General features: G+C 44.7%; 1 protein-coding gene across 25 annotated transcripts in view; it reads left to right on the forward strand.

Annotated features, from left to right (window-relative positions):
• The window catches only part of ptprda (protein tyrosine phosphatase receptor type Da), a 348,556-nt gene that overhangs the window by 241,281 nt on the left and 92,957 nt on the right, over window positions 1–14,318 (forward strand). For all 25 annotated transcript variants that reach the window (XM_076724731.1, XM_076724735.1, XM_076724734.1 and 22 more), the window contains one exon: window positions 12,418–12,603. In XM_076724731.1, the coding sequence (XP_076580846.1) occupies window positions 12,501–12,603 (103 nt within the window). In that variant the 5' untranslated portion in view covers window positions 12,418–12,500. The remainder of the gene's footprint in view (window positions 1–12,417; window positions 12,604–14,318) is intronic.

Raw genomic sequence — 14,318 nt, forward strand, 5'->3', positions numbered from 1 at the left:
TACAAACATTAAATATAGCACTGATCATGGGGAAAAAAGATGCAAAATTCAGTGGCAACTTAAAACATTTTAACAAATACTGGCCCCGGTAAATGTATACATTTCTACGTCCATAGCAAGTTACAATCAGTCTTTAAACAGTCTTTGTACTCACACAAATCTGGTAATGAGGTATTCCAGTGATCAAGCACAAAGGCTTATGTTCTAGTTAACAATCACAGTCGTGATGAGGCCGTCATAATTTTACGCAGGAAGAGAGTACACACACGTGCATGCTTTCTTCCACAAAGAGCTTCTCTCTGGGAGATTATGCTTCTTGCTTCCTTGTGTACCCTTTGCCAATCTGCCATTTGCACAAGTGAATATATTTCAGACTCTGAAGCTTACGGCGCGCTTCATTGTTCAAGTTCATTGTAAGGCAACAAAGGGAGAGAGGGAGTTAGACGACGACTTTTGAAGTGAGAGATTTGGATAAGGCGCCCGAGCCACTAACTAACCTACCCACCTACCCATGCTTACATTAAAGACATCGCAGCAGCAGCAGCAGCGGCGGCAGCAGCAGCAGCTCCTTGCACAACTCAATAAGATTAGTGCTTTAGGCTCAAATTCCAGATATGCGGACAGCAGCTTGTGTTGTTATATCCGTAGTTAATGTGTCTGTCACTCTCCATGGCCACGTCTTCAAGTCAGGTCCATCAAAGGGTGCTAACATGGCTTTGGTTCACCTTTACATAAAGTGTCTAGACACTCATCATGATATCGAAAGATATTATAATTTCTCGAGGCCTTTACAGCAGTCCGACTGTGAATGAACATTGAACCAGACATTGACTTTTCATGTCTACTTTTGAGTTTCTTATCAGTCGTGGCTCAGGGAGAGATTTCTCACCTGTCATGTACGAGATCCCAGGTTCATTTACTTGCTAGTGCAGGAACCTTTTCAACCTCCATCATGTCAAAGAAGAATAATAGGTCTGGTGTTAGAGCAGCACTGACTGACTCATGATGGTTCAGTGTCATTACAGCCCTGAGCATCTTTGGCCAGACTTCTGCACCACTCCCCACCATAGCGCTCATATGAACCCCCAGAGGGACAGACTGTTTATCTGTAGCAGTTAGCAGCTGGTGTCTGCCCCAAAGATTCCAATAGCCCCCAGCTAGGGTTGCCACTTCAGATGATAGTCATTTAGCAAACAAGTCAATCATGCGCAAGGCAACTGCCACTGACTTGACAACGTCCCCAGTGATCCCATATATATGATGAGGGGGCAAAGCAGAGTCACAGCCTGCTGGATCATGGAAATCGGGTCAGTTTGGTCATCAGCAAAGTATTTGGGTCTAGCATTCAGCTCCAATGATTGTCGCTGTTGAAATTGTTTGTAATCTGGGGCCCGTGGTGTCGTCCAGAGTCCATCTCTGTTCAGTGAGTTTAGGCCCTGTCATTGGCCAATGTAGGATTGTGGAGCTCGTAACAATCTCAGAATTATGATCCAAACAGAGAATCTTTCATAAATGTTCCAGCACTGAAATATGAGAGTAAATGAGCAGTTAGTCATGTCTCGAAACTGCAAAGGAATCTGTGGCCACCCAAAAAATGTTAAATGTTGGCAGGGCAAAGGAATAGCATTCTCTCTGCCCTGTACTGGTAGTACTTTTTGTCACAATAGCTCTGAAGATCTTACAGCCAGCACAAATAAAAGGCTCCTTTGAAGTAAATGTAAAATTTTCCTTTTCAAACTATCTCAGCTCCACATCAGAAATTCAATTTCAGTGGTAAACATCACAATGAATAATTGTATTATCCTAGCTTCTGTAAGGCAGATAAAAAGATACATATCCCTCTTGTATCTCATCTCTTGTCTGACAAAACTGCTTTAGATGTGGCTCTGGAAACCTTGGGGCTGACACTCCATGGCGTCAATGAAAGTATGTGTTTGACGGCTGGCAATGTGCGTGGCATTAACTCACTCGCTGTCTTTTGTCACGGGGCTAGAGGAAACTTAATAGTAATGTGTGCACACAAATTTCCCCTCTGTTGGATGCAATTAGCTTCACGGAGATGGGAAATGTTTTAGCTTTGTGGTGTTTTTCTTTTATCACATGTAGCAGTGCGCAGTACTCTGAACTGTTCTCTTTAGTTTGTAGCTTTATTTTTCTGACAATGACAACCTTACCTAAAAATAGCAATTGGAGCAGAATTTGAATCACATTAACATAAAATCTGTACATATCTAAGCAACAAATTTTCTTTGGCTAAAGCAAGGGGTGAATGCCTTAGTCCACTGCCCAAAACAACAGTTTTTAAGTAAATAAAGCAGAATGATAAAAGCCTGCAATAAAATATGTAATATCAGCACTACAGAATGAGGAAACTCATACATTTTGCATTTAGTCACTGGGAAAATGTCCACCCTGCTAACTCATACTGCAGATAGAGTACCTAAATCATTAATAAGTTATAGAATAGAATATAGAACTGTTTTGTTTTGATTCAACGGCAAACAATGTGACCAGAATCCAGTGCAGTCGCAAACACTCTCAGGTAATGAGGGCAGCCAGGCAGCTGAATTAAAGATTGCCATAAATTCACACAAAGTCTTTATTATGGACAGACGTAAGTTAATAAGTAATGTATAGACAGTCAATTTCCAAAGGTGAATGTCTATTGGATTTACTTGCACAATCGTGTGCCAGAGAGTCCAAGTGCAATGTAAACAAACAGCTAAAAAAAAAAAAAGACCTCCACGCTAACAAGGTAACCCTTGAATTCAAGGTTATGCATGCATACACAAATGCACGCACAGGCAAATGTGTCTCTCTCCCTGTAGTGCCCTCCTTGGCAAAATCTCAGTGCCAGTCTCTTAATGAAATGCTCAATTAGGGTCTTTAAATAGGTAATTATGCAGTTCCTAATCCCTTAGCTCCTGGGCCCTATCTCATTTAGATGACACTTGGGCAGGCAAAATGGGAGGGGCAGGCACTGGGGCCTTAGTTTCTGTCATCAAAGCCCCTCCGTGGTGGCACAGGCGGCCCTGTTAATGATAAGGCACATCCATGCAGTCAGTCAACAGCGACTCCCAGTGAGGGCCACTGACAGCATGGGAGATGGCAATGTCAGGCTTGACAGTGTCTTAATCATGTTTGTGAGTGTTCGGGGGTGGATTGTATTGGGTTGGGGGAGCTTGTATAAAGGTTTCTAAGAGGGCGTTAGATGTAGAGCGAGAGCAGCGAAGAGTGTTTGTGTGATGTGGGTTTATATGCGTTTTTTCTGACGACTGCCAAGTTAATTTTATATGAAACAATGACGGAGGAAGAGAAAATCACTTCCAAATGCCAAACTGTGCATTTTGCTTGATGCCAGGCATTGAGAGAACGGTTTTGATTTCCTGTACTGACATTTGTTTGAAGGTGGCATTTGATTTGAATTTCAATCTCCAAACTGTGGCTGGAGAAAAGGACCTATTCATTCGCTTTCAGCAGCATAATAAAATGTCTTGTTCGAGTGCGACAATATACCATCACTGACGGGGAACTGCTCTTGTTTGGTTGCTAACGTAGCAATGGCAAGCATTTGTCTTAGTGAAACGACAAAGGGGGAATTGTTGCTTTTGCCTTGGGGTGAACCATTGCTTTCCCTCGACTGAGTTGCACAAGCAGCCTGCACTGCCTTTCATGAGAACTATAGCTCAGCTTGGCTAAAACACCTTTCAAGGGCATTCAAGAACTAAAAAGAAGTTTAGCTTTTCAAATCTATTAATCAGCAGCGCCCACATCAAAGTGCTCAGTAAATGTTAGTAAGGATACCTGAGCTCCTGAAATATTGAAACAGCGTTCTAAAATGCTGTTCACCCCCCCTCCCCCCGCATGTCCTTTGACAGTCTTATCAGGATATAGATGGAAAAGCAGAAACAACACAATTTCACCTCTATCTGTGTGTTCAGCAAAAACATCTCATATCTGTGATAATATTTTTTGTCCCGTTGCCCTCCCTGTTGGCACTGATCTATTTTCATGCAAAAAGCTTTGATAAGCTTCTGGTTCTAATGCCGCCTGTCGGTTCTTTGAGTTGTTGACTCAGGCTTTCTTATCAAATCTGAGTCATGGCAAAAACACCAGTGCCCATAATACACTGAAAAGTACTGCTCTCAATGTCCTCATGAACACCAGCTTGACCAAGTCTGCAGGATAACATTTCTGCATGTATTTATAAGCCTGTTAATAAAGCTGACATAACACGTAGAATTCATATTAACGGCAGAATTTTCACCTTTCATCTTAGGTTAGATTAGATGTCTTAAGATCAGCTGCCCGTGAAACAGCGGGGCAAGAACCGTTTAAGAAATCCACATGGATTGACACTGAGGCCATATGACGAGTGCACTTGTGAAAATTTCCGCGGCATCACCTTAGGTAAAAGATAGCAAACAATGTGCTAGGCTAATTGAAGGGAAATTCAGCCGCCGCTGCCTTAGTGCACTACAGCGTCCGTAATGTGGCGTTACATTTTAGCTCAGGGTATATCGAGGCAAATTAGCATTTAGATAATGGGAGACACTTGGCATTTTAATTATTTCGCTGCCCTATGAGTGTAGCGTGTATGCCCCAAGCGCCTCCTTACATCCTTCATGTACGCCTAAGTAGTGCATTTACATACCAAACGGCCTGGCTTGTGTACAAAAGCCACGAAAATGTCACCACCACACAATGCACCTTGGTGTTCAATTGTTTTCCAAGAGATAAGGAGGCATATTGTTGTTGACTTATGCCATATGTATTAGGGGGCAACACAATTCCCAGTGCCGTGTTATTCAGTTATTTTCAATGGAGCTCTGTTGTGATGTTTTCTGCCATGTTGGCGAGTGGCAGTGGAATGCTGTTTTGTCTGTTCGAGGGCTCTGTACTTTCCATAAAACGACATGAGCCCGGGCTGGGAACAACCTCCCTCTCACCCTCCTTCCTCTCTCTCATTTTCTCTGCCTCACGGAAGTGAGATTATTCATCCTCCCACAGACCGTTGCTGTGTTGGGGGTAGATGTCAAAGTGCCAGGAGCATGCGGTGCAAAGGGTATGCGTGCCTGCGATCGGTGTGTATGTGTCTATTTGTGCACATGAATGCCTGAGTTGACATTGGTGAGCATGTATGTGTAGGAGTTGTGTGTTTTATGCCGCATCTAGCCGATTGGATGCGGACATGAGTGTGTGGCTTTTGACGAGTTTTTGTGCGCCATAATTATTATTCTCTCAATTTTTCACCTGCTGTCCTCTTTCCAGGTCCTTCCCTTCAGGAAACGATAGTTTCAGACTGTCAGACTGGCCTCGCAACTATCATCTCCTCCTCAGCAGCCCCTGCCTTTTCTCCCTCTGTCCCTCATTCCTCTCTTCCATCTCTCTCGCGCTGCCTCTGTTAGGCGTACAAGCACAGACGGAGCGTGAGAAAAGCTGGCAGTGAGGCACATTCCCTTGCTTCCCTCCCTCTGCCTCCACCACTCCTCCTCTCTACCCTACAGCGCGCTCTCCTCTCCCTCCTTGCCTCTTCCTCTCCTCCTTTCTCCCTCTACACTACTTTGCCCTGTCCTCCTCTCCTTTCTCTCGCCACCTCTCCCTCTCCGCCTCGTTGCTCCCCTTATCCATTATATTTCCACCACTCTGCTCCGCCCCCCTCTCACTCCCCCTTCTTTTTTTTTCTGGTTCATAATATGTAACATGATTTTGCCCTCCCCTGTTCATGCGGCATAAATTTAATCCCAGCCATTCCAGGTTGGCTGCTGCTGCTGCTGCGTCTACCGTTTTTCTCATTTTCCCCTCATCCTGCCACACTCTCTGCACCCGAAACAATAGACCCCTCAAGACTCATACTGTTTGCATGATAACAAGTTCTTTCCCTATACTAAATGCTGATGTGCAAGGTCAAGCACAACCCGAGTGGCACATGCTTGTACTATAGAAGCCCCCCCCACACTGTGACAAGCACAAAAAAAAGGCCTCCCAACAAGCAAGCAATCGTTTGAATAGTTTACCCAGCTCACACGCTTGCCCAAAGGCTGATTGTACTCGGCTGTGGTTTTATCTGCCGCCCATTGAAAAGGCATTAGTGTCATCCATCAGAGTTCAATAGAAGTGTGTTTACCAATGTCATCAAGGTCAGAGGAGGTGATCCAAAAGTACAGACATTGATGAAATATGTTGCTTTGGTTATTTGCTCCTTTTTTTTCCCCCTCTCAAAACTCCTCCATGTCCCGAAAGCTTACCCAGTAGCTCCGTAACCTTGTGCGTGTGCGTTTGTTTGCGAGTGCCTGTGTGTGCGCCGAGTGTTGGTATGCTTTCAGGGAGCAGCACAACAGGGCACTGGGATAATCAGTCACTAGAGTGCAGGTCAGGGTCTTGCACTGTGGGGACCATCCATCTGAACCCAACAGCTGCTGGGAAACGTGGCGAGAGGAATGAGACGAGGGAACAGGATAGGTGAAGTGAGAGAAACACGGAGAGAGGGAGAGGGAGGGAAAGTGGCGAGGTAGACCAGGTAGAGAGAAAAGTCAAGGAGAGGCTGTTGAAAACAAAAAGAGCACCCACAGAAGAGCGGGAGGAGGAGGAGGAGTATTTGTGAGCTGATGCTGCATGGTCGTTTGAGTTACTAAAGTGTGTGCTCAAGGTCAGTTTGGGTGGGCTGAATTCTCATGAGGACACAACCTTGCTCTTTGCACCCGAACGAGGTAACGCTTTTCAAATTGCAACATCCTCTCCTTGACCTGTGTCTTCCCAATACAAAGTTGTTTTTACGGACGTTTGTGCTCTATGAAGCTGTGTAACCTCTGCTTGAAGTGGATGGTGACTAGTATTTGTGTATCACAGAAAAGGCCCGACCGTATCATTTGATTAATGACCGTGTTCCTGAGGCGGGTGAATAAATGTTACTCCGCATTGTTTGTGGCGCAACATTTCAAAGTCCAGATCAGTTTACGGACAAAAAAGGCGGGACGGCTTTGAAATATCCTGGCACTAATTTGCAACGGACACACAATTGAGATGGGGTTGCGATAGCTGCCTTGTCCTACGGCAGCAGCAGGTGTTTTTAAACCAATTATTAGACAGACAAATGTCATCAGACCCAATTAGCTTCCTGCTGTGCGTTTCATGTTGGGTGATTCATTCACAAGGAAAGAAGATATAACAGTAGACATCAGTTGCAGCATTTGCAACATTTGCTTGTAAAAAATTAGTCGGGCTTGCAGGCAGAACTGTAAACCCTGACTTTCTCAAACAAAAAGTCAGGCTGCGCCACCCAAAGGATAGTTTATGACCGTGGGAGGCTTGTTTGAGGGAGGTCAGAGGAGGCAAGGAGGGAGGGGGGTGGGGGAGTAAATAAATAAGTAAAGCAAATAAACTCCTCTGATGTGTGGTTGTCAGGGTCTTTCATGTGGAGGCTGCACTTGAGGGCATAGCTTAGCTTAGCTTGAGGGATGTTATTACACATGCCGGCTGATCGGGAGCGATGTGTGAGAAACGGCCTTGTCACTTGGTCTTAAATCACACCATCGCAGGCAGCAGAAAGTAGCGGCAGATGAAAAAAAAAAATGAGAGGAAAAACAAACAGAAGGAAAAAAAACAAAAAAGGGAAGAGTGGTTTAGAAAAGAAAGAGCTACACATAAGAAAGGGACTTAGTGCAGGGGAGAGAGAGACCGACACTGTGGCATTAGAGCGAGGACCAGAGAGAAGGATGAAAAAGATGGCTGCAGCTAGCATGTAAAACACACTGTGACTGAACCCGAGCTTAACCCCTCTTGATGAGGAAATTGGGACTGGCAAAGGAAATGGGCGGCTGTAGATGTACGAGGGTGGGTAGCCGTGCCTTTAATGAGCTTATTTTACAAATCTGGTCATATGATGTTTAAAAAACCCTCGGGGCACAGTGAGTGTGTGCCTGTCACAGGCAGCCATGTTTTACTGTGAGCAAATCTGTCGAACGAGGTGTAGCGCCACTGCCCTTTGACCTTGAGGTTTTAATTTAAGCAACACTTTGTCCTTAAGTAGGCAAATCGTATTCCCCATGTATAGTATTCATGAACATCAGCCTGTTTAAATAACCAATTATGTGCTACGTGTGCTAAACAAATATGCTAAATGACACTGCATGTACTACAACGCATCTCTGTTGGTATTCTGCAGATAATGTGTTTAATGACACATTAATGGCTGGTAGGTATTTGTTTTCCTGGTAGCTATCAAATAACTAATAGTGGTAAAATGTTAATGCAGTATTTTACATATAACAGCAAATAAAATACAGTGAAGTTGCAAAGACGCATTAAAATAACAGCAAGAATAAAATACATGTTTCAATTCTAATTTAGGCAAATTAGGAATTGTTACACAGCTCTGATGCAACACTGCAACAGCGCGTTGGCAGTGATTAATTGTGTTTTTTGTATCAAAACACACACAACAAAGATGTGCAGATCAAAAGTAAATATGTCGCACATCTCCTCTCCAACATTCCGTGCTTTATTCCCCGCTCATCGGCTACCGTGCCTCCATCGGGGTGCTGCACGTCGGAGAATAATTACGTATTATGTCAACAGCGAAACAAAGGTGGTGGAATCTGTATGTGCTGCAGCCCAGACTCTGCGGTCGATGAAGCACGTGTCGTCTGTCTCAGCATCAAGTCGAAGAGTCAGAAAGAGAGATCAGAGATCACTGCAGGGCCAACACGGCGGCCAACCCTGTGCGCTCACTGCTATAGCCCTGCATATCATTGTCGGTTGAAAGTGTGCATGTGGTGGTGGTTTGGGGGTGGGGGGAGGGTGGGGGGGTAATTACTGCATTCTTTAACTGTGCTCGTCTGGAGGGAAATAGAAAGTCCTGCCTCATAAAATGAAATGAATTCTTATTTGCTCTGCCTGGCTGGGCATGATACTAGGCAACTTTTTATAACACAATGCAGTATGGATCACATCCTCGGTAGTTTTGTGGTGCTTTGTCCTTGCATGTGTTGGACTAATTACAGAGGGGTTGGCCTTAATAGATTTGGTGGCATTTTTGTGGCCGCTTTGGTCTGTTAGGATAACATACCACGAATCAACTGTTTCCTTGAAGCTCAATTCAGTTTTGTGCATGAGCCTGAAATTAAAAACACCCCGTTTGAACATTCCCTGGAGCAGGCCAAAGAGAAATGATTCAACTCGCACGAAGGATAGGCATGATGTGGTGCGACTGCTCGGCTCAAACCCACGTTGAATTTGTTCAAAATGGCATCATCAGTAGCATTCTCGTGTCAGCGTTTGCTTCCTGCTGGTTTGTGCTCGCTTTGCCAAAACATTGCGGCGTGTGCAACAACACGTAAGGGCACAATTGGCGTGAAGCTGATGTTGTGAACCTGCTGCTTTGGGAAGCCCAGAACTTTTCTGCCTGCATTCTTCCTCATAACAAGTTTACTGCAGTACGGCTGGAATATGAGATAAATATGACTGATTCTTTTGTTTTGCCCCCCTTAATAACATTGCTCGTCTAAATAGACCGGAATACCAAACACACAGGCTCAAATGAGAAAGGAGACTAGTCATTATGGAGAATATAAACATCCCACCCTCCTTCTCTTTCACATTTCTGATAAGGATCATGGGGAAGGAGAGAGAGTAGACAGCTCAACAGCCCCTTTCTTTTGCTCGCCACACACTCCCCCGTTTTCTAATTAACATTGTGCATGTTGTCAGGCTTTGTTTAATAATGCATGATTGCTATCAGCAGCAAAATCCTTTGAATGAAGCGCCACTGAATGGGAACACAATAATACCACCAGGGGCTCAGGAAGAAAGACAAGACTTTTTTCTTTCTATTGTAATAAATGTTCAATGGAGAGGATCAGTGCCACCAAATGTATGAAAGTGAAGGTGCAGAGTGCAACACAAAGTGGCCATGTTGGGGATAAAATGGGCACAGGTGGTGGCGCCTTTGAGCGAGTCCTTTCATATGGTCTGATGGAAATGCAAAGGATCATTTCAACTCATTTACCTGCTCATACATGAATTTACAAATCCACTCTCCTACCAAAAAGCTGCAGTATTTAGGCTGAATCCATTGTCAGATAACAATGCGTTTGGCTGCTGCCCCTCTGCCAGGTCTGGCAGGTGGCTCGTCTGCCCTGAGCACATTCCGAAAGGATCCGCAGCGCAGTTTACTTGTAAAAATGAACACCACAAATCAACACCGAACATAATTGCTTTCATTTTTGGGATAAATCAAGGTTCCAGGGGTGTGATTTAGCCGTGCTTACTTTAGCTTCTCCTTGTATTTACTCACATAGCACGGCCTCTTGGTCGTCTCACTGGTGGTTACACAACATACAGATGGTTTTGTTTGCCTCCATCAGTATGTGTGTGTGTGTAAATGGGTGTGTGTGTGCATGCGTGAATAGAGAAGGGGAGGGCTGCTGACTACTGTTTCTTGTGTGCTGCCTCATGTCATGTCATTATGGAAATTCACACATTAATTAACTCAGAGGCTATCACTTTGATTTGGAGGGGCAGATGCGTGAAACAATAACCGAAGGAGACAGACAGCTGTACCTGCCCTACGTATGGATTGCACAGCAGCTTCATCCCCTCACGCCCAGCTCAGGCTTTTTCAGTCCACTAGATTCTAATCAAATCCACAGTCGCTACAAACACGACTCGTGTGAAATTTTCTGTCCAGTGTGCTCAGATGTATGTATATGTATACGCATTTGTGTTTGTAAGTGTGCGCGTATGTGTCGGTGGCGGTGTGCGCGGGGGATGAGATTGCCTCAAATTGATTCCCTTCGCCACACGGCCCCCGCTCTTGCGCTCGCTGCTAGCCCCGCGGCGCTTGGAGACAGGTAGTCGTGTCTATCTCCCCCCAACACAAATCGAGTGTGACAGGTGCGCTATCTTCCCGTCTTTTCTGCCATTTACAGCCCACAGAAATGAAAGAGGGAGAGCTAGGAGCGAGAAAGAGGATGATTGGTAACAGGGAAATGAGGTACTTTGTCATCATCGGGCCTACTGATTGGGCTTAGGGGGGGCTTGTTTTTCTTTTTTTTTTTTCTTTTAGTGCATGGCGGTCAAATCTGCAGATAAACAGCCCGACGAAATATTATTTCTAGCAAAAGCATTCGCATGCACAGTTGCTGCCTCCTGAACAGGCTGCAGAATCCCCAAACTTCAAGAGATCGGACATGTTGTGTGTTTGATCTCATGGCACATAAAGTGTCTGAAATGTCATGGTACACAGACCGTGCACAGGTCCGCCTCCACCAGTCATCACAGCTGAAAAAACAGCATTCTGCAGAACAATGCAGGCCGACGAGCTCGCAGGCTAACCAGCAGTACAGTATGTCATCAAAGCTCGCTCGGATTAGCCGGGAGCTGTGTTACGAGTCGAAGACTACCGCAGAGCATCCATCACTAAGGATCAAGCTCTGGCTTAAGCAAATGGATGACAAGGGATAGAGCCGTTCTGCAGCTAATACTAGCTCACTGTATCACATTGATTTTTCACAGCCTTGTAGTGGCCCTTCGATAAAAGGTTGAAACATGAATGGCAACACTTGGCCACTCTGTCTTATAGATTTTAGTTGTTGTGTGAGCAGCGTTGGCTTAAAGAGATGACGCTTGTGTTTGTGTGTGTGTGTGTGTGTGTGTGCTAAAGCTAAAATACTCCATCACTCTGTATAGGCACTTAGAGCTATTAAAGCATCAACTATGGATTAAATGTGGTGTAAGAAGCATAAATGTGCGTCAGATGAACTGGTTTTCCTGGATGTGTATATCGCAGTGTAACTAAAAGACAGCATTTATATCTCGTATTGTACTTTAAAGAGAAAGACTCAAAGTCAGCAGACTCTCAGTGGCCAAATTTACTTAAACTCCCAAGTGAACTATGAAATAGCCTTTCAGCGTTTATGAATATTTCCTGCATTTCCTGACCGTTCTTACACACAACAGAGGCCCTCTTTATGTGAAACAGATATCAACACTGATCTTAGGAGGACTTAAAATGTACTCTTATTATGCAGCGTATTTAATTGGCGCTCGCCACCAAAGCTGTGAAGGCAAAATCTTATTAGTCCAGCCTTTCATCTGTGTGGTTTCTCCCTCTCTCTCTCTCTCTCTCTTGCGCTCTCTATCGCTCTCCCTCTCATGCACGCGTGCACACACATTGTGTGAAGTGACTATTCCATTTAGAGAACTGTCAGAACATACCCTGTGAGCACATCAGCCTCTTCCTATCCTCTGTCAGCTCCAGCCGAGGCTGTGTGGGGGTATGTCAGAAATGTGCAGGGATAGATAAAACCCGTGGAGCCAAACAGCTTTGTTTCATTCAGTTCCTCTCTCTCTTTTTCTCTCTTTTTTCCTCCCTCCTCACTCCCTCTCCCTCTGCCTATCCCTCCTTGCCTTGCATAGGCTGTGAATACCCTGCATCTGAGAAATCAGACCAGACTGACTCACAGGGCTCTGTGAGCCAGCGCCACCGAGGCTGCCAAAGCATGCTGGTGCCAAGCTGTCCCACCATGCACAGAGCCAGACCCACGCTGCTGCTGCCGCTGCTGCTTGTCCTGGGTCTGTTCCTCCACCTCGCCGACGCTCAAAGTAAGTGGACCGTTGGCTTTCACGTGGGCCTCAAGTGTTGTGTCCTGCTGGGTTGGGGGCGGGATGGCAAGGGTGGAACTGGTTTTGTTTCTTTTTTTTTTTTTTCCCTTGAACATCATCAGACACATGCATACTTCATGGAACACATGTGCAACTTAAATACTTCATGAAGTGCATGAAACACACATGCTGGTATGTGGTGTGATGAATCTGCTGATAGACTGGGGTTGATCACAAAATTCAGCCCAGTAAGATTTCAATAAATAAAGAGCACTCTGTGAAGAATGAAACTTTTGGGGGAAACACAGAAACAGAAAAGTTATGGTTTGAAAAAAAATATCAAATTTAATCTAAAATGTGTTTTGCGCATTGTTAATTCACTTGGATGTTTGACATTCACTGTGCGCAATGATCTATTTGCACAGTTTGACACTTCACAGAGGAAAGGAATAGATGTATTTTTATAAATTTCTCTCAAGGTAATTAATTTTGGGGTGGGGGTAAAACCTTAAAACGTCTGAAGGGGATCTTTAAAGATATGAAGTACATTTGCAAAAAAAAAAAAAAGTCTTCAAATCACACTGATATCCTTGAAAATGCTGTATCAGTCAAACCTGAGCACGGCTGTGGGCAAGTAGTAATCTAAGTCACACACACACACGCGCACACATACGCACACACTCACACCTATATTTCACAATGATTCATCTCTTCACCTCACCAAACTATCAAAATGTGTTCAAGTCCCTATTGTGCAACTGCTTTCTTCAGCAGCAAAAAAAAAAAAAAAGTGAACCAGAAATGCTCCGGCCTCAGCCAAGAATGTCATGATGAGAAGTCATTGGAATTGAGTTACTTGACATCAGACACCTGCCCACTGATGTGTGACAACAGTTTTCAAACCTCATTGAGCTCTGGTCCTGCACCACAGCATCTGCACCTCTCCCACCCCCTCTCTCTCTCTTTTTTTTATACTAAGATCCATGAATCATTAGCTTCTGGAGTCACAGAGGGATGAATAAAAGTTTTATGGCTCCCTTTGCACCGACTGAAATCCCCTCAGTTCAGCTGAATATCTCTGAATGAAGGGATCATTCACCCAAGGTCACACACAACAGAGCCACGCAAAGTGAAATTGATGGGTGAGATTTTCAACTTTGTGCTTGAGAAATGTTCCCTGCAATCTGTTCAAATGTGTTTTATTTTTCTTCTCTCCCTCTCGCCACATATGTCTCACAGCGGGGAAGAGGCAAATGGAGAAATGTTTTCTCCGTTTATCCCCCCGTTTTATGTGCAGCTCTTGGATTTATTGACACAATTTAATTACGGGACCTTCCCAAAACGGCATTAACAGCCGATAAACGTTACCATTGAGGGGGCTCTTTAGTAGTTATCTTTTCCGAAACTCCCATCTTCCACAGTCTAGTGTGAATTTACATAACAGCGTTTGATGAGGGGGAAAAAAAAAAAAAAAAACCGCGATTGCCAAAACCTTCCCTCAGACAACTGTCTTGATGAAACTTCCACTCTCGCGTGTCCAGACATTCCACAGTCACATGAGCACCAATGTAACAAAAACCTGCACAAGTGCAGTCAGCAGCCCCTGAATCTTGACGCCTCTGTGCTCACCACCACCCCCCCCTCCCTCCCCCGCCTCAACAAAGCCCTCCCCATTCAGCTCCTTCCTTTCGCTGTCTGGCTGTGAGCAGCTGCTG

Source organism: Chaetodon auriga, chromosome 24 (genome assembly GCF_051107435.1).
Source record: "Chaetodon auriga isolate fChaAug3 chromosome 24, fChaAug3.hap1, whole genome shotgun sequence".
NCBI classification, from domain to species: Eukaryota; Metazoa; Chordata; class Actinopteri; order Chaetodontiformes; family Chaetodontidae; genus Chaetodon; species Chaetodon auriga.